The sequence below is a fragment of the Chenopodium album genome, chromosome 1, assembly GCF_948465745.1.
Source record: "Chenopodium album chromosome 1, dcCheAlbu1.1, whole genome shotgun sequence".
In the NCBI taxonomy this organism is placed as follows: domain Eukaryota; kingdom Viridiplantae; phylum Streptophyta; class Magnoliopsida; order Caryophyllales; family Amaranthaceae; genus Chenopodium; species Chenopodium album.
Genome location: NC_137834.1, coordinates 86803971 through 86829874, shown reverse-complemented (window position 1 = coordinate 86829874; position 25904 = coordinate 86803971). Strand labels below are relative to the sequence as shown.

Genomic DNA, 25904 nt, shown 5'->3' with positions numbered 1-25904 from the left:
TAGTGTATTGATTGAGATCAACTTGGTTTGATGATTTGTTTTACTTCCTTTCTTTTGGTAGGTATGGAAAGCCTGTGGTGTTCTGAAAAGTGGTGTGCATTGCCTGGTAATTTTTAAGGATACTGATGATGAAAAGGAAATGCTTGGGCACTTTTCCCAAACTTTAGCTATTTTGGAACCTCGAGATCTGATGGATATGTTCTCACTTTGCTTGCCTGAGCTTTTTGAATGCATGACCTCGAACAATCAGCTAGTTCATATATTTTCTACGTTGCTGCAAACACCGAAGGTTTTCCGTCCATTTTCAGATGTTCTGATCAATTTTCTTGTTAGCAGTAAGCTTGATGTTCTGAAACCACCAGATTCCCCCGCTGCAAAATTAGTCTTGCACCTCTTTCATTTATTGTTTGCAGCTGTTGCAAAATATCCTTCAGAGTCAGAACGTATACTATTGCCTCATGTTCCTGTTATTATTGAAGTGTGCATGAAAAACACCACTGAAGTTGAGAGGCCTATTGGCTATCTACAGCTGCTTCGAACAATGTTTCGTGCACTTGCTGGTGGAAAATTTGAACTTATATTGCGAGACTTGATTCCTTTACTACAACCTTGTCTGAATATGTTACTTGCCATGCTTGAGGGACCTGCTGGAGAGGACATGAGGGAACTTCTTTTGGAATTGTGCTTAACTTTGCCTGCACGTTTAAGTTCTTTGTTGCCGTTCCTTCCCCGTCTTATGAAGCCATTGGTTTTATGCTTAAAAGCAAGCGATGAACTTGTTAGTTTGGGGTTGAGGACTCTAGAATTCTGGATAGACAGCTTAAATCCTGACTTTCTTGAGCCCAGTATGGCAAATGTTATGTCAGAAGTAATTTTGGCATTGTGGTCTCATTTAAGACCTGCGCCATACCCTTGGGGTGGAAAGTGTTTGCAACTTCTTGGGAAGCTAGGTGGACGTAATAGACGTTTCCTGAAAGAGCCACTGGCACTGGAATGCAAGGAAAATCCAGAGCATGGGATTCGTGTGATTCTTACCTTTGAGCCAGGAACCCCATTCTTGGTGCCTTTAGATCGCTGCATAAACCTTGCTATAGCTACTGTCATGCAAAAAAATGGACAAGTAGAATCGTTCTATAGAAAGCAGGCCTTAAAGTTTCTTCATGTGTGCCTATCTGCTCAGCTGAATTTGCCTGGAAACATTTCTGATGAGGGTTTTACCCTGGACAAGCTGTCAAAAATGTTATCATCCGGAGATTTGTCCTGGCGAAGATGTGAAACTTCAGATGTCAAGGTTAGTTTTCTTTGTTAAGCTCATATTGCTTACAATCATCATTTATTTGCAAAACCAGCTCAGTGTCAGACATTAGGATTTTATCTTCTTATTCCGCTTTTTATTTTTATTTCACAATTGATGTTCACTTGTCTCTGCATTCCTGCTGTCATTCTGAGATATTTTTGTTTAAACATACCCCCCCTCCCTCCCTTCTCAAAGACCTTATCTAAATACTCTTATCTGTTTTTTTTAAGGCATAAAGAACTTTTACAAGTGTTGAATGTGCAAATTCTGTGTACCTCAACCTCAACCTCAACCTCATTGACTGTGTAAAGTCCTATGAACAGTTTTATTTCATTATGTTGTATATTTAGGGGGATGGGAATGGGGGTGATAAAGTTGGTAGTTGCTACCCTTAGTCTATCTTCTTTGGGTAGGATATCAGTTTTTTTCTTTTTAAAATTATTATTATTATTAAATGATTTTTCATTTCAGGCAGAGTATGGTGTAAAGACAAAGACTCAGCTTATGGCTGAGAAATCTGTTTTCAAGAGTCTTTTAATGACTGTCATCTCATCCAGTGCTGAACCAGATCTTCTTGACTCAGAGGATGATTTTGTAGTTAATATCTGTCGTCATTTTGCTCTGATGTTTCACGTTGATTATTCCTCTACCAACACTTCTACAACACCTACAGTTGGGGGTCCTACGCTTTCGTCAAATACAAATATAGGTTCTAGGCCTAGAGGAAGTACAGGATCGAACCTTAGAGAGCTGGATCCCTTAATATTTTTAGATGCTTTGGTTGATGTGTTAGCGGATGAAAACAGGCTGCAAGCGAAGGCTGCTCTGAATGCATTAAACACATTTTCTGAATCCCTTCTGTTCTTGGCTCGTTCAAGGCACAATGATGTGCTAATGTCAAGAGGAGGTCCTGCAACACCTATGATTGTCTCTAGCCCATCAATGAATCCTGTGTATTCTCCACCACCTAGTGTCCGTGTCCCTATTTTTGAGCAACTTTTGCCCCGTCTATTGCATTTATGTTATGGAGTTACATGGCAAGCTCAAATGGGAGGTGTTGCAGGACTGGGGGCCTTGGTGGGGAAGGTCACTGTTGAGACTCTTTGTCACTTTCAAGTTAAAATCGTCCGAGGTTTGATATATGTCTTGAAAAGGCTTCCAATATATGCAAATAAGGAGCAGGAAGAAACAAGCCAGGTTTTAATGCAGGTGCTGCGTGTGGTGAACAATGTTGATGAAGCAAACAGTGAATCCCGGAGGCAGAGTTTCCATGGTGTTGTTGAATATCTTGCGTCAGAGCTTTTTAATGCAAATGCATCAATAAATGTGAGGAAAACTGTGCAGTCATGTTTAGCCTTGCTTGCTAGTCGGACGGGTAGTGAGGTGTCTGAATTGCTTGAGCCTTTGTATCAACCTTTACTTCAGCCCCTTATCATGCGCCCTCTTCGTTCAAAGACAGTTGATCAACAGGTAAACTTGGCTTGTTTATTTTATCCTTGAAGTTGTTTTATTTATAATCCCTTCTTGTTGCATGCAGGTGGGAACAGTTACTGCATTAAATTTCTGTTTGGCCTTAAGGCCGCCTCTCCTGAAGTTGACCCCAGAATTAGTTAGTTTCCTGCAAGAAGCTTTGCATATTGCAGAGGCTGATGAGACTGTGTGGGTTGTGAAGTTTATGAATCCCAAAGTTGCTACATCTTTGAATAAGCTTCGCACAGCTTGCATTGAGTTACTTTGCACTGCAATGGCCTGGGCAGATTTCAAGACAGCAAATCATGCTGAATTGCGTTCAAAGATCATATCCATGTTCTTCAAGTCCCTGACTTGTCGTACTCCAGAAATTGTTGCTGTTGCCAAGGAAGGCCTGAGACAGGTATTGTGCTCTTTCGTAGTCCGATCATGATTCTGTGATGTCTGGTTTGATACTGTGAATGAGTGATCGAGTTACATTGGATTAGGTGGACTTGTTTCTAACGTTGATGTAGATTACTAGAATATAGTTTCTTTTTTTTTTCCTTTTTTATATTATGTGTATGACATTGTGACTGCCGCATGGTGATATATCTGTCTCTGACCTCTTTTTTGATATATGTGATATATTTTCTGATAATATTGTTTATCGCATCTCTAACAGAGTCATGAAACATGTGTGGATTTGTGTTTTTGTTATACATGACCCATATTTGTTCTATATTGAATTTGTTAATTTGGTTGTGCGCTGTTAAAAGTTTTGTGAAGCTTTCTCTCTGTAACCATTGAAAATATTGATTTGGTCAATGTGAAGATTAATGTTACTCTTCTGCTAATTTCATTGCCAAGATGTTGTGTTTGTTTGCGTACCCTGACTGGCAAGAAAACACACCCCTAATAGAACCAGTCAAAAGTAAAGACACTTTTGCCCACATATATAGGAGCGTGCAAGGAATCAGCCCAAGCCTGATATCCGTTTCACTTATGCTAGAAGGCTCAAGAGTTAATCAGAGAATGTTGAATTGGAAAGTTATTAGAAATCAGTTTTGGGGAAGAGGGTAAAATAGTAATCTTGCAAATAAACTAGTTTGTTATTTGATTCTCTGTATTAGCTGTGCTCAACTTTGTTAGCTTGCTTAATTTTGGGTATTAATAGGAGTTTTGGTTAAGGGGAATGCATCAAGAAATTAATTGAGAAGTTGTTTTGGAGAGCTCCTTCCTCTTGAGTATTATCGAATACTCTGTTTGATATTACAACTATCCCCTTTCTCTCTGTACTTAGCTTACTAATTTGCTGTCCTCAGCCGAGCGCTGGAAATGTAATAACAAGTTGTATATTGATTTATTGTTAGAAACGGTTAATATTCTGTATAATTAATTCATTCTACTGTAGAAAGCATGAAAACATTTTGGGACTTCTTAGAAGAAATAATGGAAAACATTACGCCTCTATTTTCACGAATAAGAAGGAATTATTTCATTTCTGTTTATTAATATAGGCGAATATTAAATTTGTATGAAAGAATGGCCTTTAATTCAATGATTTATTTAAATTAATCTGCATTAATATAACATCATTGTATACAATTGTATAGTCTACTCTATTTTTATTTGCAAGGTTACTGTAAAGAGAGTTTTTTTATTCTTCTTCGTTTTAAGCTGGTTCTCCAATTTAAATGGTAGCACCCAAGAGTAATCATAGAATTGTATCTGTAGTCTGTACTATTTGCCTTATAAGGGTCAATTGTAGGATGACATCATTATATCCAAAATAGCCAAAACTTAATTTTGAGTTCATTCATCTTTGGTTAGCTATTTATAGTTAGGTTTTCCACTTAAGTGGTGTAATTTGTGTGAATCAGTGTTTAAATTTAGATTCACCTGAATCAAGTCAGCATTTTCTTTTGTTTATGTGATGACAAAGTAGCTGAGTTGAATTCTGTGTCTTGATTTTTTTTTTTTTCAGAGCAATGTTTTTATTAGTAAATATGTTCATAGTAGGTATGATCAAAAGTAGAATAAGATTAAAGTCTCCGTTGAAAGGGGTTAGGCTACCCTACCTTATCGGCTAGCCATGGTGGGGCCGTGGGGGTCTCTTTAGATGCTTAGGTGTAATATCACATTGTTCGTTAATTTTGCCTCTTCCTGATTTCCTTTTCCTTTTATTTTATTTATTTATTTATTATTTAGGTTATTCAGCAACAGAGGATGCCCAAAGAACTTCTCCAGACCAGCCTCAGACCCATCTTAGTTAACTTGGCATATACCAAAAATCTCAGTATGCCTTTGTTGCAAGGTCTTGCCCGCTTGCTTGAACTTTTATCTACCTGGTTTAATGTTACCCTTGGTGGTAAACTGTTGGAGCATCTTAAGAAATGGCTAGAACCTGAAAAACTTGCACAGAGCCAGAAATCATGGAAGGCTGGTGAAGAACCAAAGATTGCTGCAGGTAAATGAAAGATTGTCTAATTCAAAGTATAATTTTCCTGATTGTTCACATTTTTTATTTTAAATTATGATCAAATATCTCTGTTTATTGCCAGCTATTATCGAGCTGTTTCACCTTCTCCCCAGCGCTGCTGGAAAGTTCCTTGATGAACTTGTAACTCTAATTATTGACTTGGAAGGGGCTCTCCCACCTGGACAATTCTACAGCGAGATTAATAGTCCGTACCGTCTTCCACTTACAAAGTTTTTAAATCGCTATCCAACAGCTTCTGTTGAATACTTCCTTGCTCGATTGAGTCTGCCACAATATTTTAGACGGTAAATTTACTACGCTCACTTTGCATGCTGATCTGTTGCTGGCTTTTTATCTTGAATGTTGAACCATTGCTGGTTTTTGTATTTAGGTTTATGTATATAATAAGGTCTGATGCTGGACAGCCCCTAAGAGAGGAACTTGCAAAGTCACCTCAGAAAATAATAGCAAGTGCATTTCCCGAGTTTCTGCCAAAATCAGAGCAACCAACTGTTTCAGGATCTGCTGCTACACCTTCCACTCAGCCGGGTGATGAAGCCCATGCTGCTCCTCCTTCTGAAAGCTCTAGTGTACCTTCAGTTAGCACTGGTGGTTCACCAGATGCATTCTTTCAAGGACTTGCTTTGATCAAAACTCTGGTCAAATTGATGCCCACTTGGCTGCAGAACAACCGTAATTTGTTTGATGCTCTTGTATTAGTTTGGAAGTCACCTGCAAGAGTTGCGCGTTTGAATAAAGAGCAGGAGTTGAACCTTGTTCAAGTAAGTTTTTTTCTCTTTTTTTTGGGTGGGGGTGGGGCGGGGGGTAATGTGTAGGACTTTAGATGAGGGGTTTTTGTGTATTTGTCAATTTGTGGTGTTATTATGTGGTAGTCTTTTTAATTTTCATGCCTCTATCTTTAACCATGTGTGGATGAAAGAAGAATTGGCTTAAAATTTTTGTTGCAGCTGCATTCTTCCTGGAGTTGCTTACACCAATGCTACTCCATTCATCTTATCTAAGCAAGTTTTGTGGGGTGTGCTAGCATTTTATACTCTTTGTGCTTGGCTGAACTTCTTGTCTTCTCAATTTGCATGTTTAGGAGTTTAGGTCATGGGAGCATCTGTCTCATTTTGTCATTATTCTGATAACTTGATGTTGCTAGCATAAGTTTTATAAGTTTACGGGATCGTTATTCTCAGAGCTGGATACAGCTAGTGCGCTTAGCAGAGTTACTGGTTTTCTAGTACAGTTGTTGCTGACGGTGAAATTTGTGGTTTCTGCTTTCTAGGATACATTACGCTAGTTGATGATTGTTTTCTCTGACGCTTTATTTGGATAACAAATAAGGAAGGAAAGGAAGGGGAGGGAAATAGGAGGAAGGGAAGAGAAAGAAAGGGAGGGGGAGGTGAATTCCAGTTTCCCTCCAAATCTCTCCGATTTTGGAGGGATTATGTTTATTAAAGGGAGAGGGAAAGTGGATCCCTCCCTCTCCTTTCCCTTCCTTCCCCCAATTCTTTACCCAAACAAGAGAGTTTGGCCCTCTCCCTTTCTCTTCCCTTCTTTTCCTTCCATTTTCTTGTATCCAAACAAAGTGTTAGTGTATGTGTCTGGAGTTTGATGATTGTTTTCTTCAGTATTCTTTGTTTAGTTGTTGTAGTCCTTTAGGTATCTGTACGGAAAGTATTCTAGGACAAGAACAGCTGTTTATATTCTTTTGGCCGCTGAATTGCTTTAGAATTATTTTGTAACAAGGCGTTCTGGAATTCATGTGCAGGTCAAAGAAAGCAAATGGCTTGTGAAATGCTTTTTGAATTATTTGCGGCATGACAAGACTGAAGTGAATGTGTTATTTGATATTCTTTCCATATTTTTATATCACTCACGGATTGATTATACTTTCTTGAAGGAATTTTATATCATTGAGGTAAGTTTACTCTGTTAAAGGGTGTCTTATTTTTATGAAGTATTGCGTCCTTGTCTTTTTATCCTGGAACGTGAACGAAATTTTAGTCTATTAGATGCTCCTAGTTCACTTTTCAGCTGTTTTGTACTGTCTAAAGAAATTGATTTATCTTATTCCCTATTTTCTTTTCATCTTATGCTAATTTTTATGCTGTTGTCCAGGTTGCAGAGGGATATTCACCTGACTTGAAGAAAACACTCCTGTTACACTTTTTGGACATTTTCCAGTCAAAACAACTGAGTCATGAACACGTAGTGGTGATAATGCAAATGCTTATATTGCCGATGTTAGCTCATGCCTTCCAGAATGGTCAAAGTTGGGAGGTTGTTGATCCAAGCATTATTAAAACAATCGTTGATAAACTTCTTGATCCTCCTGAAGAGGTGATAGTCTGTTCCTGGCTGGTTCCTAATGATGAATGTTGTATTAATTATACTGTTGCATTGTTATGTAAGCAGTATTGTGTAACAGTTAAGAAGTTAATATCCTTAATGAATAGTCTATATTGGGATCTTGTACAGGTTTCTGCTGAATATGATGAACCATTACGCATAGAGCTTTTGCAGCTTGCCACACTGCTTCTGAAATATCTTCAAGGCGACCTTGTTCAGCATAGAAAAGAGCTTATTAAGTTCGGTTGGAATCATCTTAAACGTGAAGACAGTGCTAGTAAACAGTGGGCATTTGTCAATGTTTGTCACTTCTTAGAAGCTTATCAGGCCCCAGAGAAAATCATACTACAGGTACACTAAAGTGATAATACTCTTGTCAGAGTTTTTAATAGTAGTGCAGTATTATTTTATTCTTTGCCAGAATTCTGACTTATTACAAGTTCATGCATGATTGGGGGTTTTCTTTGTAGGATCTTTTATTGTAATTATTTATTATTTAGTGGATACCCGAGTACTGTAGGTCTTTGCTGAAAATCTAGACCCCAATTTATCTATCTTTTTGTAGCTCTTTAAATGCCATTTTTTTGCCTGTGCTTTAAATCAGGTGTTTGTTGCTCTTCTGAGAACTTGCCAACCAGAGCATAAGATGTTGGTGAAGCAAGCATTGGATATATTGATGCCAGCATTACCACGAAGATTACCTCCTGGAGATAATCGTATGCCAATTTGGATACGATATACTAAGAAAATCCTCGTTGAAGAAGGCCACTCAATTCCTAATTTGATTCACATTTTCCAGCTCATTGTCCGTCATTCAGATCTTTTTTATGCCTGCAGAGCACAGTTTGTACCTCAAATGGTAAATTCTCTTAGTCGACTAGGTTTGCCTTACACAACGACTGCAGAGAATCGGCGTCTTGCTATTGAATTGGCTGGGTTAGTTGTGAATTGGGAGAGACAAAGGCAAAGTGAAATGAAGGCTGTAGCTGGGACTGATACCTCAACCCAAAATTCTGATGTTTTAAGTTCCGGTATGGCTGGTGTCGACTCCAAACGTTCCACAGAGGGATCAGCAGTTCCTGAGGATCCGAGTAAGCGTGTAAAGATTGAACCTGGAATCCAATCCTTTTCTGTTACATCTCCACCAGGCGCTGCTTCCATTCCTAACATTGGAACCCCGGGGTCTGCTACTCAGGCAGATGAGGAGTTCAAACCAAATGCTGCAATGGAAGAAATGATAATTAATTTTTTGATTAGGGTAAACCTTCTGTGACATGGCCTTACTGATGATTCCATGCGTTATCTAATTCTTGTCACTTTCTATCTATGATTTGACTTCTTTGGTTACCTCATCGTGCTTGCTTCTCCTGTCCTAATTTATTTGTCATGATTACTCTTTTATACCACGCTTTTACACTTTTATTGGTTCTTATAATACTAATATTAGCGATAATTGCTGATAGGTTACACTTTCAATCGGTTATAATTTATAACGATTTAGTAAAAACTTATATGTTATTCTTGTACGAAACTATTTGAACGGAGGCAAAAGTAACTATTAGAAAAAGATGGAAGTGTAAGTATATTTTTGCTCATATTTGGATTGTCATTCAATTTCCCCACTTTGATAAGGAAGGACCAATTAGAACGGAAGGATTTTTTGTTTTCTTAATCGGATGCTAGGATTAGCAAATTTAATATGGAATTCAATATTTTTCATTTTTTTGGGCGATCTAGGAAACTTGAATGCAGATAATATGAAGTATATGGTATTTTCATGTCTGATCTTCTCCTATAAATTTATCATTGTTGGTGCCTTTTGGTGGGATGATCTTCGTACACCTTTCTTTCTGTTTGGAATTTGCATTATATGTAAAGTATGTTGTGGAATATTTTTCCTAATGTAAATGTGGTTGGAGCTTTCACATTGATTCTTGACTGTGTTTTCTGACCATGAATCTAGTGATGTGGTGTTAAGGTATCATATTTGAGAAAAGTATCAATGTAATGGATAATTGGATATGTATTTGTGTCTTAGTTAACTTTCTTGAACTACCTTCTCCAAGAAGCACCTTACTTAAAGGATAACTGTGAATTTTCTATTTAGTTTATTACTCTAGTTCTATTGCCTATGTGATACACTACATTCGTGAATCTCATGATTATACAATGTTTTGGATCACAAAAGTTAGGGATTTATTCTTCTCACATGTTATCCTCAATTGTCATACCATTGTCTTGTTATTTTATGAACCAGGTGGCCCTGGTGATAGAGCCCAAAGACAGGGAAGCAAGTTTAATGTACAAACAGGCTCTAGATCTACTCTCACAAGCTTTGGAAGTGTGGCCACATGCTAATGTGAAATTTAATTATCTTGAGAAGTTGCTCAGCAGTATTCAGCCATCTCAATCAAAAGATCCTTCCACTGCTCTTGCTCAGGGCTTGGATGTTATGAACAAAGTTTTGGAAAAGCAGGCACAATTATTCATAAAAAACAACATTAGCCAAATATCTCAAGTAATATAGTTGTTACACCCTTTTTCTCTTTATTATTGGTTCGTTGTAATTATCACTTTGTAACTTTATTCTTTTTGTTGATATATTACTTCAATTTGCTGCAGATTCTTGAACCATGTTTTAAATACAAGATGTTAGATGCCGGGAGGTCATTGTGCTCGTTGCTGAAGATTGTTTTTCTCACATTTCCCATGGATTCAACCAGCACTCCGTCTGAAGTGAAGATATTGTACCAGAAAGTTCAAGAATTGATAGAGAAACAAATTGCAGCTGTCACTGCTCCTCAGACATCTGGAGATGATACAGTGGCCAGTTCTATCAGCTTTGTGCTTTTGGTCATTAAGACTTTGATGGAGGTGCAAAAGAACCTAGTTGATCCTTCCTTGTTGGTCCGAATACTTCAGCGCCTGGCACGTGATTTGGGATCACTTGCAGGTACTCAAGCTAGACAGGTATCTATTTTATCCTATAACCTCCTCCCCTCTGAACCTATCTTTTATCTCTCACTCATTTTTGCGGTACTTTTGATGTCCTATTGACTATTGATTACTTGGCCATACTCCATTTATTAGCATTCATGTTGGTGATACGTTTTTTCAATATAGGGTCAAAGACTGGATCCAGATTCAGTGACCTCATCTCGTCATGGTGCTGATGTAGGAGCTGTCATCTCTAATATAAAATTGGTCTTGAAACTTATTGGTGAACGAGTCATGCTTGTGCCAGATTTTAAAAGATCTATTACACAAATTCTCAATGCTCTTCTCTCAGAGAAGGTTACTGATGCAAGTGTTCTACTTTGTATATTGGATGTGATAAAAGGGTGGATTGAGGATGACTTCAGTAAACCAACTGCGTCTGGCACGATGACTAGTTTTCTTAACCCAAAAGATACAGTATCTTTTCTTCAGAAGCTTTCCCAAGTTGACAAACAGAATTTTTCCCCAAGTCAACTTGAAGAATGGGACCAGAAGTACCTGGAGCTTCTTTATGGAATCTGTGCCGATTCAAATAGGTAAGTATTCACCATCAGTTTTCGTTTTTCAGCTGGTAGCCTGGAATTGCAATATATCTATTAATGATGTCATCCTTTGCAGATACCCTCTTCCCTTGCGGCAAGAAGTATTTCAGAAAGTAGAAAGGCAGTACATGCTTGGTTTGAGGGCAAAGGATCCTGAAACTAGAAAGAAGTATTTTTTGCTGTATCATGAATCTCTTGGAAAAACATTATTTGCTAGGTTGCATTACATCATTCAAATTCAGGACTGGGATGCTTTAAGTGATGTCTTTTGGCTTAAACAAGGCCTTGATCTTCTTCTTGCCCTGTTGGTAGAGGATCAGTCAATTACACTTGCTCCTAACACTGCGAGATTGCAGCCTCTTGTTACTTCAAATAATAGTCCTGAAGGTTCTGCAATGCAGCACCAGGTGTCTGAAGTTCCAGATCCTGTTCCACTGACGTTTGAAGGTCTTGTTAACAAGCATGCTCATTTTCTGAATAAGATGAGCAGACTACAGGTCGGTTGCCCCCTCTCCTACCAACTCTGTAGTATGTTTGCTGGAAGCTTATTTTTCTATTAAACTCGACATCGTTTAGCTTATATAATTACAGGTGGATCCTTGATATTGGAACTTCGGTTATTGTTTCGCTATCTCCTGTTTAGCTCTATGCCTACAAATTAGTTTTTTTTTTACACTTTATTGTGGCTATTAATCTAGATGCTTATCTGATGGGTTTCTGTGACACTGTGCCTGTGGCTATTAATTTTTACTAGGTTACTCATTGGCCTATATTCATTCACCTCTTTGTCCTTTTTGACGTTTAAGCCTTGAACTGGCTATAGGGGGAAGCCTTAGCCCCTTTTTCTGGCACCACTGAAGTCACTCAAGTCATGCTTTGCCTCTTCATTGCAATATCTTCTCCCACCTTATTAACCTTCCACTGGAGGATTGAGGCCTTACCTGTTACCTGGGCTGGAAAGCCCTCTGATCACTGAACAATTTAAGTGCTGGCCTACCAGCTGACGTCCCTTTTTCATTTCTTGTTCTTTCTCTCCAGTTTTCTTGGTGTTTTTGTCTCTTTGATTCTGATTCTTCTGCCTCAAGCAGTACTACATGTGATTGGCATACTAAACAATTACTCTTGTTTCCTTTCCTTTGGTACGTCTATTAATATTTTGTGAAAATATAAGACAAAAGCTAAGCTTGATTTCCACCTTATTTGGTCTAGTGAGGTCTTGAGAAGCATACTATTATTCCAATTAGTCAAAAACTGTTAGGAAATAGGTCTCTGACAGATTCTACATTTTTTATTTCCATAAATTTGAAAATTAATCAATAGAGGAAAAATCAAAGTGGCAAATACTTTACAGTATCATTTTATATACAAATGGCCAAGAAAAATTAGCAATAACTGCCTCTGTTCCCCTAATATTGCAACAATAACAATTTTAGGAAGTTTCACAAATATTGCAAAATTACCATTTTTGCACATGCTCTCTCTCTCTCTCTCTCTCTCTTCACATGGGTCCCTATCTTTTTATTTATTTTTTATTTTTTACTATATCTCTCATCTTTTATTCCGTGTCTCTCCCCCCTTCTCTCTTGTTGCAATGTTTGGGGAACGCAGGAAGTATAACAATAGCCAAAGTAACAGTAATAAACTAATAACAATAGTAGTTAGCAGCAGAAGCAGTAGTATTATTGTCTAGTATCAGCAGAATCATTAGTGTTGGGGGGGGGGGGGGGGGGGGGGGGGCTGAAATGAAAAGGTAGCAATGTGAGTTTACAAGAGCAAAATCCATGTGGATCTGTGCATGCACCCTGCTGATCTTTTTCTGTGTACCTTTACTCAAGATTTACAAGAAAATCTGTCTATGAAACTGAGTTTGCTACTGCTTAAACCAGAATATGGTAGTTATTTATGCTATTAGGGCGAAGTTAATTCAAATCTATCTTCTCTTGCAGGTGGCTGATCTTCTTGTGCCACTGAAAGAACTTGCTCACACAGATGCAAATGTTGCATATCATCTGTGGGTGTTGGTATTTCCTATAGTCTGGGTGAGCTTAAACAAAGACGAACAGGTTGCTCTGGCTAAGCCTATGATTGCTCTCTTATCAAAGGATTGTCACAAGAAACAACAAACACATAGGCCAAATGTTGTGCAAGCTCTCTTGGAAGGACTTCAGCTTAGCCATCCACAACCTCGGATGCCTAGTGAACTTATTAAATATATTGGAAAGACGTACAATGCTTGGCATATTGCATTGGCCCTGCTAGAAAGTCATGTCATGTTGTTCATGAATGATACCAAGTGTTCTGAATGTCTTGCTGAGCTATATCGTCTGCTTAACGAAGAGGACATGAGGTGTGGGTTGTGGAAGAAGCGGTCTGTTACAGCTGAAACTAGAGCTGGGCTCTCACTTGTGCAACATGGCTACTGGCAGCGTGCTCAAAGCCTGTTTTATCAGGCCATGGTCAAGGCAACTCAAGGGACCTATAATAACACTGTTCCCAAGGCTGAGATGTGCCTATGGGAGGAGCAATGGCTTTATTGTGCTGGCCAACTTAGTCAATGGGAGGCCCTGGCAGATTTTGGGAAGTCCATTGAAAATTATGACATCTTACTCGATAGTCTATGGAAAGTTCCTGATTGGGCTTATATGAAAGGTCATGTTATCCCTAATGCTCAAGTAGAAGAAACACCGAAGCTCAGAGTGATTCAGGCCTACTTTGCACTCCATGACAAAAATGTTAATGGTGTCGGAGATGCGGAAAATATTGTTGGGAAAGGTGTTGACCTTGCTTTAGAACAGTGGTGGCAATTGCCGGAAATGTCTGTGCATGCTAGGATACCCCTTCTGCAGCAATTTCAGCAGCTAGTTGAGGTTCAGGAATCTGCTAGAATTCTTGTAGACATTGCAAATGGAAACAAACATGCTGGGAACTCTTCTGGTGGTGGACATGGGGGAATTTATGCAGATCTAAAAGATATTCTTGAGACTTGGAGATTGAGGACACCGAATGAATGGGATAACATGACAGTTTGGTATGATTTGTTGCAATGGAGAAATGAAATATACAATGCTGTCATAGATGCTTTTAAAGATTTTGGTTCAACCAATCCTCAACTTCATCACCTTGGCTATCGTGACAAAGCATGGAATGTCAATAAGCTTGCTCATATTTCTCGTAAACAAGGGCTTTATGATGTGTGTGTCACCATTCTTGAAAAAATGTACGGCCACTCTACTATGGAGGTGCAGGTATGTGAAGTCATAATTGCTTTTGATGGCTTTACGACTATTATTGATGGTGACCTTATCTTTGAAGTCCCCCCCCCCTCCTTTCTTGCTTTCTCTTTTTGCCACTTTATTTTGCTCAAATATTCTGGCCATGTTATCATTTTGCCTATTACTGATTTACTGGTAAACCTAATGAAGGATCTTTACTGTACAAAATATGTTGGACACTATATTCAAATTTAGTAAAAAAACTCACGACTCCACTCATTGAAGCAATGCTGTGGGATGATACTTGGCCTATATATATTTAAACTCATGACTCATGATTATGAGTCAGGAAGCATTGCCCAGGGATGATACTTGGCCTAACATATCCAAATTCATTTAATGACCTTCTTAATCATGGGAGCAGAGAGACCCCATGACTCCTCATCAATGTAGATAATCTTTAAGGCATTGTGACTCTTATAATTCCTGTGTATTAAAGTTTATCCTTGATATGGATCTGTACATCGCAATATTAGATAGGAGTGATGCTGTCATCTTACCGACTTGCTTTTTTTTTTTTTTTAATGTATGCCTACAGGAGGCCTTTGTTAAAATCAGAGAACAAGCAAAAGCTTATCTTGAAATGAAGGGAGAAGTAACCAGTGGATTGAATCTGATCAATAGCACCAATCTTGAATATTTTCCAGTCAAGCACAAAGCAGAAATTTTTCGTCTGAAAGGAGACTTCTTATTAAAGCTAAATGACTGTGAAACTGCTAATCGAGAGTATTCTAATGCCATCAGTCTTTTCAAAAACCTGCCAAAAGGATGGATTAGTTGGGGAAATTATTGTGACATGGTATGCTATTTATTTTTGGCTTCTAATATCTATATTTTATACATTGTTTCTTACTGTGTACAATTTTCTGCTCTTTATTTAGGCATATAAAGAAACACATGATGAAATTTGGCTGGAGTATGCTGTTAGTTGTTTTCTTCAAGGTATCAAATTTGGTATTCCCAACTCAAGAAGCTATCTAGCTCGTGTTCTTTACCTTCTCAGTTTTGATACCCCTAATGAACCTGCTGGAAGAGCATTTGACAAATATCTGGAACAAATACCTCATTGGGTATGGCTTTCCTGGATTCCTCAATTACTGCTTTCATTGCAGCGAACAGAAGCTCCCCACTGCAAGCTTGTCCTCCTGAAAATTGCCACAGTATATCCACAGGCAAGTTTCTGCGCCCCTTTTAGATATAAAAGAAACATAAATAATAAAGATGGAAAGGTCAAGAAGTTCTCCATGGTTGTGTAACTATTTTTCTATAAATTTCAGGCTTTGTACTATTGGCTGCGCACATATTTACTTGAGCGCCGTGATGCTGCTAATAAATCCGAAATTGGGAGATTGGCTATGGCTCAGAACAGAATGCAGCAGAACCCTTCTGCTGGTGGTCCTAATTCACTTGGTTTGAATGATGGGGCTACAAGAATGCAAAACCACGGTGTTATATCATCAGAGAATCAGGTTCATCAGGTGTCTCAATCTGGTAGTGGTATCAACTCTCATGATGGTGGAATTATAAGCGGTCAAGAGTCAGAGAGATCTGCTGCTGGGGAAGGAGGCACTGTATCCGGTAGTGAATCACATCTGCCGCACAATTCATCAAATATCAATGATGGTGGTCAAAATGCACTAAGGCGTAGTGGTGCTATGAGTTTGATGGCTTCTGCTGCCAGTGCTTTTGATGCTGCAAAGGATATAATGGAGGCTCTCAGGAGCAAGCATACTAATCTTGCCAGCGAGCTTGAGGTGCATAATTTTATGCTTTTATTATGTTTCTGTAGACACTAATCACTAATCTGATATAACATGTCCTGCACTCAAATTACCTCTCTATTTAAGGTTAGCTTGCAACTGTTTTCTGATTACTTTTCATTGTTTTCAGTATTCATACTGTAATATTCTCTATTATTACTTTTAAAGAGTGATATATATTACTCATCTCCTTTATTTAATATATCGACACTCATAGATAAACTTTATGTCATTGTGTGATATTTTGCCCATAACTCATGTTATCGGGCTCTATCTATGATATAAAATTATCTCATGTAATGCTGTACACCATTCCATTGTATATTTCATGCCTTAATTTATGTGCTGTGATGAAGTTTGGAACAAAAAAATCGTGTATATAGATGGTGTGGATGAGTGTAAATTAGTAGAGAGAGGGATGAGATATTTTCATTTCATGAGTAATGATGCTCATAGGGTGCGTATGAGTGAGGACAAAATTTGATGATCTTGTGTTTGTTTATGAACACAGTTGTTGGTCCTAGATGCACATTTTGTGACAATCGGCTCTACCCCAATCAAGGATTGGGGTGTTACACTGTCCCTGCCTGTATCATGGTTTAGTATAATGATGTGTTTTTCTTGCTTCCAAGGTCCTTTTTAATGTGCTCCTGGCGTTTGACATATAATTTTTCAAGGTTTCTAATTTTGTTTTTGTTTCATTTACGATTCATTTGGCAGATTTTGCTCACAGAGATTGGATCAAGGTTTGTCACTTTGCCAGAGGAGAGACTTCTAGCAGTAGTTAATGCTCTGCTTCATCGGTGTTATAAATATCCTACTGCAACTACTGCAGAGGTTCCTCAGTCTCTTAGGAAGGAGCTTTCTGGTGTCTGTAGGGCTTGCTTCTCAGCTGATGCTGTGAACAAGCATGTAGAATTTGTGCGAGAGTACAAGCAAGATTTTGAACGTGATCTTGATCCAGATAACGCTACTACCTTCCCAGGAACACTTTCTGAACTCACTGAGAGATTGAAGCACTGGAAAAATGTTTTGCAAAGCAACGTTGAAGACAGATTTCCTGCTGTGCTGAAGCTTGAAGAGGAAAGCAGGGTTTTACGTGATTTCCATGTTGTTGATGTTGAGGTTCCTGGGCAGTATTTTACTGATCAGGTATGAACAATACTCCTAAGAAATACACGGCATGACCAAGCCAAGAATAAACTTTTTTCTATATCAAATTCACTTTGCCAGTAAATTTTTTTTGTCATAGTTTCCTCCATTGCTTTTTTTTCTTCCTTAATTTGTGCGTTGCTGTTTTTTTTTTTTTTCTTAATGTGTCAACTGATTCCTTTTCATAATCGTAGGAAATTGCACCTGATCATACAGTAAAATTAGATCGGGTTGGCCCTGATATTCCAATTGTACGAAGGCATGGTAGTAGTTTTCGTCGCTTGACGCTAATTGGATCAGATGGTTCACAGCGTCATTTTATTGTCCAAACATCCCTTACTCCAAATGCTAGGAGTGATGAACGCATGCTTCAACTGTTCCGTGTGATGAATCGCATGTTCGATAAGCACAAGGAGTCTAGAAGGCGGCATATCTGCATCCATACCCCAATCATAATACCTGTTTGGTCCCAGGTGATTTATCCTCACCAGTTTATTTTTTCTTATCTTATAGGAGTAGAGGTACTAATAAGTTGCTTGTAATTACATCCTTTAGATACATTCTCTTGAAAGCTGCAAATGGCTGGCCCCTTAATTTATAGCATTGGCTTGTTAGGGATTTGTTCCTGAAGTTTGTTGCTTCCATCATCCACCCTTACTTTAGTATTGATTACTTTGGATCAGGTTCGCATGGTAGAAGATGATTTGATGTACAGTACTTTACTTGAGGTTTATGAGAACCATTGTGCGAGAAATGACCGTGAAGCTGATCTTCCCATCACCATTTTTAAGGAGCAGCTTAACCCGGCTATGGCTGGTCAAATATCACCAGAAGCTATTGTTGATCTCCGCCTCCATGCTTATAATGAAGTAACAAGGAGTCGTGTGCCTGATAACATATTGTCACAATTCATATACAAGACATTACTAAATGGAAACCATATGTGGGCTTTTAAAAAACAATTCGCAACCCAGTTGGCTCTCTCGTGTTTCATTTCATACATGCTGCAAATTGGGGGGCGTTCTCCTAATAAAATTCTATTTGCTAAGAACACGGGAAAGATTTTTCAGACAGATTTCCACCCAGCATATGATGCTAATGGGATGGTTGAATTTAATGAGCCTGTGCCATTCCGTCTCACTAGAAATATGCAGGCTTTCTTTTCTCATTTTGGTGTGGAGGGACTCATCATCTCTGCTATGTGTGCTGCATCTCAAGCTGTTACAACGCCAAAGGTAAGAAATCTACCTTCATCTGTTTATATTATCACCAGGGAACTATGAATGTGCTGTACATTTGTTTCACCATCTTGTTTGTGTTTATTACTTGTAATAATGAAGTGATGTACCTTTTTTTTTTTTTAAAGAACTGAAGTGATGTACTTTGATGCAAAGGCATATAAATCTTTTTGGGTGTTTAAAAAAATGATTCTGGGTTTGTGGTTGGGCGTTCGGGGGGGGGGGGGGGGGGGGGGGGGGGGGTTCAGCAGGATGAGTGTGCCAAAACATTCAGCAAAAGGTAAGACATCCTTCCCAAATGTGCAATGGAAATTCAACCCAGATGGGTAGAAAACCTACCTAGGACCTTATCTCTATAGGAAAGATAGTGGCTTTTTATGCGTTCATTAAAGGCATTATCTCTTGCACTTCAATTATATATATATATATATTGACGCACACTTCAATTGATATAAAAGGCTAAGGGTCCAGCTATTTCTTAACATATTGATGACATGTTTACTTATATTTAGTTATGGGAGTCAGTTCATTAATTGAATAGATAAATACCGCAACATTCAATAGTATAGCTAATGTTCAAAATAGATCCATCTTTGAAGTTTAGAAATTAGCAGGATTACATGGGAGATATTGTGTGCAACTATTATGCTATGGTAGATTTGATGCCTTTACTCAAAATTGTGTAATATGCAGCAAAACCAGCATATGTGGCATCACTTGGCTATGTTTTTCCGTGATGAGCTGCTGTCATGGTCTTGGAGAAGACCACTTGGAATGCCTTTGGCTCCCGTTCCTGGTGGTGGTCTAAGTCCAGCAGATTTCAAGCACAAGGTGACAACAAATGTCGAGCATGTTATTGGTCGTATCAATGTAATAGCTCCCCAGAGTTTGACTGACGAGGTAATGGGACAGGATTTCATCCTTTTTTTAGAAGATTTTTCAACATATACAAGAAGATACTGGACCAATATAGACATATAGTTGAATGATAGATTATTTGCATGAGCGTTTAATCTTTGTTGATATGATGTATCGGTAGTGATTATAAAGATGAGTTTGAAGCTAGGTAACATTCCTAGGAGAGTAGGTGTGTACCATGCCATACTTTCAGACATATGTTTTGCATATATATGCTCCATCCATCCCATAGGGTATGCTAGTGTGTTCCCATGTAGAAAGAAAAAAGAGCCGAAATAGCTCATTGCATATGCAAAAGCTTTCAGATTGAGGATATTAAGATACGAAGATAGAATGTATTCCCTTTTCTTTTATACTAGTAGATTCTTGGATGTAAGCTTGTTCTTCCTACAACTTCCCTTACTGTACTGGTGTTCATGGCTGAATCTTTTGACCTGGAGTCTCCATGATGTGTATCTCCTTAATTCCTTGTGCTTGTTGGGAAATCCCTCATTCCTTTGGTTAAGTTACTAAAGTGTTCTTTTGTGTTGGATTGCAGGATGAGAATGCCATGGACCCCCCGCAGTCGGTTCAAAGGGGTGTGGCAGAGCTCGTTGAAGCTGCATTGAGCCCTCGAAATTTGTGCATGATGGACCCAACTTGGCATCCATGGTTTTAATCTTTGCACAATGTACAGTTTTGCTAAAATCTTGATCATGTTTGATATAGGCTCCTGCCAATTGTATATATAATGTACATATGTAGTTCTATAGTTGAAATAGGTGATGGGGAAGGCGAGTACTTGCAGAATTGCATGTTTAAATTATTCATCCGTCCGTAGTTGTCCCCTTAATGTTTTATTATGATTTATGAACAATGGAATTGACACTCACCTATTTTGAGCTTAATTCTATCCTACCTTATAGTGCTAGTTTAAGTCAGGTATAGATATGGTAAAGCTGACAAAGAGAACTACATAAATAAATAACAAATTACAACCTAAGAGAACTAAAGAAAGAAACTAGAACCAACCAAATACACCTAGCTAAAAACGCACACTCTAAATAAAACCTTGTGTTCTGTGGCGGAGCTGATACACCCTAATCAACCCACATATGGCGTATATCACTTACCAGTAGAGGAAACCCGAAGTTAATGAAAAGGCTAGAAAGCCTTGCAACATACCAAATAGTAAAATACCATGAAGCTTGAACAATAACAAAATTATTACCAAAACCTTTATCTGGTGAAGACTCAAATATAGTTAATTTTGTTGATTTATTAAGCCATTATCTGAAGGATGCCAATCGTGTTTATTTTTTAAAAAATAAATAATTCAATTCATTAAAAACATGCAAATATCTACAAAAGAAATTGAATTTACAAGTTTTTTTTTGTAAAAAAAAAGAAAAAAAGAAATTGAATTTATATATATATATATATATATATATATATATATATATATATATATATACCAATTTTTTTTTTTTGTCCTACCATGTCGGAACCTCTCATTGGTCCTCTCCGCCCGAGTTAGAGGGCTAGGTACTTTAGGTGGGGGAAGAAAGATAAGGGAATACCCACCCCCAAAGTGCCTCTAGTGGAATTTGATCCCACAATCTCAAGTTTGGATTGTGACCAAGCTATGCTTGATAAAAACAGAAGATCAATTTGAAAATACAATATATCAAATGTTGTAGGATATCTTACACATATTACAGGAATTTACATCTTTTTGAAAATACGGTATATCAATTTGTTGTTGCTATAAGGACGATTTCCGTTTAATTCATCAGAATATCTAATTGAAATTGAACCATTGATAACCTTTGCCATTCTTTGCCAATGAACAAACAATTCTCCACCCATACTAAACCCAAAATACTTGACTAATCCCATCACCTAATCATGGGGGAAATCACTACAAAAAATTATAATGTTATTAACGAAAAAAATAAAGTTGAAAATTTCCGAATAAATTTGACAATTATCCCTCTTTTCCTTTTAACATGAACCACATATCAGTCACCACTACTCCTTCTTCACCACCTTCTTTCTTGCATACCACCGTAGTTAATAGTTTATAAATTACTCATTTCTTGTATACATTTTTTGGGTATCAATCAGAAAAATGGGAGTTTGCCATTTATCCCTTGATTCAATCTTACCATGGAAATTGCTTCAAAATTCTACCAGACAAACTCATTCATATAACAAACTAATACCCACTTCACCATTAACAAAGATGATTAATCAACACAATCAAACTAAAATCTTGAGCATCAATCATTCTTCCTCTTCTTGTTCCCAGATAACTACAACAAATTCTGGGTATCATTCAAATTCTACTGATTTTGATTCTATTTTGTTATTTTGTGTTGAAAATGGTTATGTTGAAGAAGCTCAGATGTTATGGGATGAAACCCTAAACAGTTCTTTTACTCCTAGTTTTCATTTAGTTTCATCTATTATTACTGCTTGTGCAAAAACTGGCCATTTTGATCTTATTTCTGATATTTTGACTCAAATTAAGAATAGAAGCTTTAGCTGGTTGCCACAGGTTTATGCTCTTGCAATCAAATGTTTTGGGGCCGGGGGCCGGCTTGATTGTATGGAACAGACACTAAATGATATGGTTTCAATGGGTTTTCGAGTCGATTCTGTAACAGCAAATGCTTATGTAGTTTATTACAGTATGTTTGGTTCTTTGGCAGAAATGGAATTTGCATATGGTAGGTGTAAGAAGTCTAGAATTCTCCTAGAAGAAGAAGGAATTCGCGGTGTTTCTATGGCGTATATTAAGGGGAATAAGTTTTATACATTAGGGGAGTTCTTGAAAGATGTGGGTTTAGGTAGGAGGAATGTGGGAAATCTGTTGTGGAACCTTTTGTTGCTTTCTTATGCTGCTAGATTTAAGATGAAGAGTTTGCAAAGGGAATTTTTGGCAATGTTAGAAGCAGGATTTCGGCCTGATCTTACGACGTTTAACATTAGAGCTTTGGCCTTTTCCAAGATGAATTTGTTTTGGGATCTTCATCTAAGTCTTGATCATATGAGGCATGAAAATGTTGTTCCTGATCTTGTAACTTATGGTTGTTTGGTTGATGCTTATATGGATAAAAGGATGGGAAGAAACTTGGATTTCGCATTGAAAAAGATGGTAAACTTAGATGAGGCTCCATCTGTTGCAACTGAATCGTTTGTGTTTGAGGCGATGGGAAAGGGTGAATTTCATATGAACTCAGAGGCCTTTATGGAGTTCAATAGGGATAAAAGATGGACTTACAGAAAGCTTATTGGAGTACATCTGAAGAAACAACATCGGAGTAATCAAATATTCTGGAATTACTGATCAAACATGTAATTTCTGTTACCAAAAATCAACTAGTATTATCTTTCGCTTGGTAATTTTAGCTTGCATAGTTGTATGTATAATGTTTGTGTATAAAACTTGACTTACCAAATCAACAACTATACTGTTTTATTGTATGAATCAGTTATTATCATCTTTCGTTCAGTAACTTCAGCTTGTTGTATGTATTACTAGTAATGTATAAACGACTTCAGCTTGTTGTATGTATTACTAGTAATGTATAAACAACTTCAGCTTGTTGTATGTTTTACTAGTAATGTATAAACAACTTCAGCTTGTACATAAGTTTTATTGTATGAATCAGTATTATCATCTTTCATTCAGTAACTTCAGCTTACAGTTGTATGCATTACTGGTTATGTATAAACAACTTCAGCTTGTACATAGCTTAATTGTATGAATCAGTATATCATCTTTCGTTCAGTAACTTCAGCTTGTATGTATTACTGGTTGTGTATAAACTTTCTCTTACCAAAATCAACAAGTATTATCTACTTATATAACATGTAATACTGTAATGGACTAGTATCATTGTTCATTGGTGAAAATAAACACAAAGCAGAATAACACAAGACAGAGAAGATAATGCAGAATATCAGTTTCATTAAACAAATCTGCTGTGCAAAATAACAATTCAGAAAGTTTCCCACAATCAATCATAATATAATACAGAATGATTAATTCATATTAATCCACATTATTTTTTGGTTTTCCAACTCTAATCACCAAAAACCTAGAAAATGTTTCATAACCAAACCCCAAAATCAGAGCATTCATCCAGAAAGTTAGCCACTTTCTCAGAAACATGTAAAAAACTAAACAATCCACTGAAATTCTCAATCATTCTTCATCCAGAAAACGGACATGCTTCCCTTTTGGAGTTGGCAATCCCTTCAAACGAGGCGCTTCAGTCGAATCAAACTCTTCAAATTCCTCAACCAATTCATCATCACTGTTATACACAAATCTTTTGTGTTTTCCCATGAATTTTGGCCCCTTTTTCTCTCCTTCCATATTCATATTGCTTATTCCATCACACAGTTCATCAAGAAAAGGCACATCATTCTCTGCTTCTCCTTCTTCCTCATCATAATACTCGTCATTCTCAGCAACTTCATCAACATCTTGATTCACTTCATCCTCATCTTCGTCGTCGCCTCGAGTACTTGCATTCACTTGGATAGACCAAACTGAAGCAGCATCATCATCAAATGAATCCAGTTTGTCTTGGCTTGCTTCACTCTTTACTTGGTATGTCACCACAGATGAACAGTCTGATGAGCAGTCTGATTTATCAGAAAATTCCAGAAACAATGCCCTTGATATCATCACATCTTTCTCACAGTCTGTTTCATTCTCTTCTTGCTTCTTCTCATCAATTTTCCCACTCACCACCTAAAAACATATACAAATTCAGATTAAAGACCAGAATTTTAAGCAAACCCATTAAAACAAACCAATCTAAATGAACTAATCAAAAATTACAAATTACAAATTGACAAGAACCCACCAGATAGAACAAATAAAATTACAAATTACAAACCCCAATACAAGAAATAACAATAGAATCTAATATACATTGAAATTGACAACAAAAACATATTCAAATCCACATTAAACCCGCAGAAAAGTTCAATTTTTTAATTTTATTTTCTTTGCAAACCCAAACAAACCTATTTAATTAATTAATCAATATCAGAACAAAAATGATCATGTAAACCCCATCAAAATTTGGCAAGAACCCAATGAAAAATAATCAATGTCACAGTTAAACAGATTTTTTTTCCCCCACCTAAATTACAATCTACAAAACAAGAATTGAAATTAAAAATTTACAACAAATTGACAATAAGAACAAGTAAATGAGCATACCAGAGGTAATCTGAGTTGATCTTCAATTGGGGGTTCAGAAACAGAGCTCAACAAATCAATGTCCTCAAAAGCAGAGAAATTCAGAACTTGTGGAGTATTCACCGGAGTCGGAGCAACAAGTCCTGCCGGAGAATTAAAGATAGCTTTAAACCCGGCATTGCGAACCGGACCGCAGTTTTCGAGACAAAACTTAGAAATCTCAGCTTCTTCTTCAACCTTTTGCAACAGATTCTTGACTTGACCTCTGAGCAGAGCTTCCCCTGATCCAGGAGTTTTCTTGCAAGCATTGCTCCTCCTCTGTTTTGAGAAAGATGAAATTGGGGTCCCATTTAAGCTTCCGCTTGCTAATCCAACTATAGGGGAATCATTTGTTATATCAATCAAAACAGATCGATCTTGTTTCTTAGTTCTTTGCCTTGATTTTGAGATACTCTTTTCAGATTCTTCAATTTTCTCTGAAAATGCTTGAGATTTCACAAAATTAGTCAAATCAAAATGAATTTACCAAAATTAGAGAAACCCAGAAGATAAATAAATAAAATTAATTGAATTTTTAAAATTGATCAATTGAAAAGGGGTTAATCGCAAAAAAAAATAAATAAAAAAAAAGAACCCAGAAATTAATCAAAACCCAGAAAAATTTAACAGAAATTACTTGATGTTTTGTTGTTGTTGTTGCTGGTTTCACTATTTGCTAAAGCAATAGCCTGAGACCTTGTGATTCTCCTGTTTGATGATGAAGGGGTCTCCATTGAATTGGGGGAATTAGAGAATTAGGGTTTTGCAGAAAGTTGAGATTTTTGATCGAATGTCAATCGGATTAAAGAGAGAGAAAAGAAAAGAGCGTTGAAGATTGAGAGAAGATGAAGGCAAATGAAGAAGAGCCGAAATGAGGAGGTTTTAAAGTGGGGAATTTGACCGTTGGTGTGATAATCTGGAATTAGGATAGAACTAGCCGTTAGGGTTTATGATGATATCATACCTTAATTATTTTGTTATTGTAATATTGGAGTTCATTGGTTGTTGTTGGGCTCCTGCTTAAAATAAACTACGCTTAGTGGCCCAGTTGGAAAGTGGGCCTTTTCATTGGTGCATGTTTGTGCACGTAGAATAGGTGCAACACCCCTTAAACGCAACTTTTAGTGTATGAAATGCAGTCCACCTTTCTCTTTCTATTTTTTTTTTCAGTTATTATTCTTCCTGTAATTCTTCTTT

At 37.4% G+C, this 25904-nt stretch overlaps 3 protein-coding genes across 3 annotated transcripts in view; 2 read left to right on the top strand and 1 right to left on the bottom strand.

Moving 5' to 3' along the window:
• The window catches only part of LOC145560481 (uncharacterized), a 29683-nt gene extending 9349 nt beyond the window's left edge, over window positions 1-20334 (top strand). The window contains exons 13-35 of the mRNA XM_081621739.1: window positions 62-1291; window positions 1769-2767; window positions 2835-3170; window positions 4958-5216; window positions 5311-5533; window positions 5620-6010; window positions 7006-7155; window positions 7356-7577; window positions 7716-7937; window positions 8191-8844; window positions 9844-10104; window positions 10209-10556; window positions 10710-11119; window positions 11202-11622; window positions 13072-14370; window positions 14936-15196; window positions 15279-15569; window positions 15675-16151; window positions 16878-17309; window positions 17504-17782; window positions 17993-18544; window positions 19241-19447; window positions 20004-20334. Coding sequence (XP_081477865.1) covers window positions 62-1291; window positions 1769-2767; window positions 2835-3170; window positions 4958-5216; window positions 5311-5533; window positions 5620-6010; window positions 7006-7155; window positions 7356-7577; window positions 7716-7937; window positions 8191-8844; window positions 9844-10104; window positions 10209-10556; window positions 10710-11119; window positions 11202-11622; window positions 13072-14370; window positions 14936-15196; window positions 15279-15569; window positions 15675-16151; window positions 16878-17309; window positions 17504-17782; window positions 17993-18544; window positions 19241-19447; window positions 20004-20123 — 10044 coding nt within the window. The 3' untranslated portion in view covers window positions 20124-20334. The remainder of the gene's footprint in view (window positions 1-61; window positions 1292-1768; window positions 2768-2834; window positions 3171-4957; window positions 5217-5310; window positions 5534-5619; window positions 6011-7005; window positions 7156-7355; window positions 7578-7715; window positions 7938-8190; window positions 8845-9843; window positions 10105-10208; window positions 10557-10709; window positions 11120-11201; window positions 11623-13071; window positions 14371-14935; window positions 15197-15278; window positions 15570-15674; window positions 16152-16877; window positions 17310-17503; window positions 17783-17992; window positions 18545-19240; window positions 19448-20003) is intronic.
• A 1155-nt stretch (window positions 20335-21489) lies between these two features.
• Window positions 21490-22961, top strand: LOC145624793 (pentatricopeptide repeat-containing protein At3g42630-like). Its single transcript, XM_081677882.1, has one exon. It carries the CDS (start codon window positions 21576-21578, stop codon window positions 22794-22796), a length of 1221 nt encoding a protein of 406 aa, XP_081534008.1. The 5' UTR covers window positions 21490-21575; the 3' UTR covers window positions 22797-22961.
• A 443-nt stretch (window positions 22962-23404) lies between these two features.
• LOC145624787 (uncharacterized) lies at window positions 23405-25614 on the bottom strand. Its single transcript, XM_081677875.1, has 3 exons — window positions 25345-25614; window positions 24690-25144; window positions 23405-24212 (listed from the first exon to the last, which is right to left on the bottom strand). The coding sequence occupies exons 1-3, from the start codon at window positions 25439-25441 to the stop codon at window positions 23658-23660; spliced, it is 1107 nt and encodes a 368-aa protein (XP_081534001.1). The 5' UTR covers window positions 25442-25614; the 3' UTR covers window positions 23405-23657.
• Between the last annotated feature and the right edge of the window lie 290 nt (window positions 25615-25904).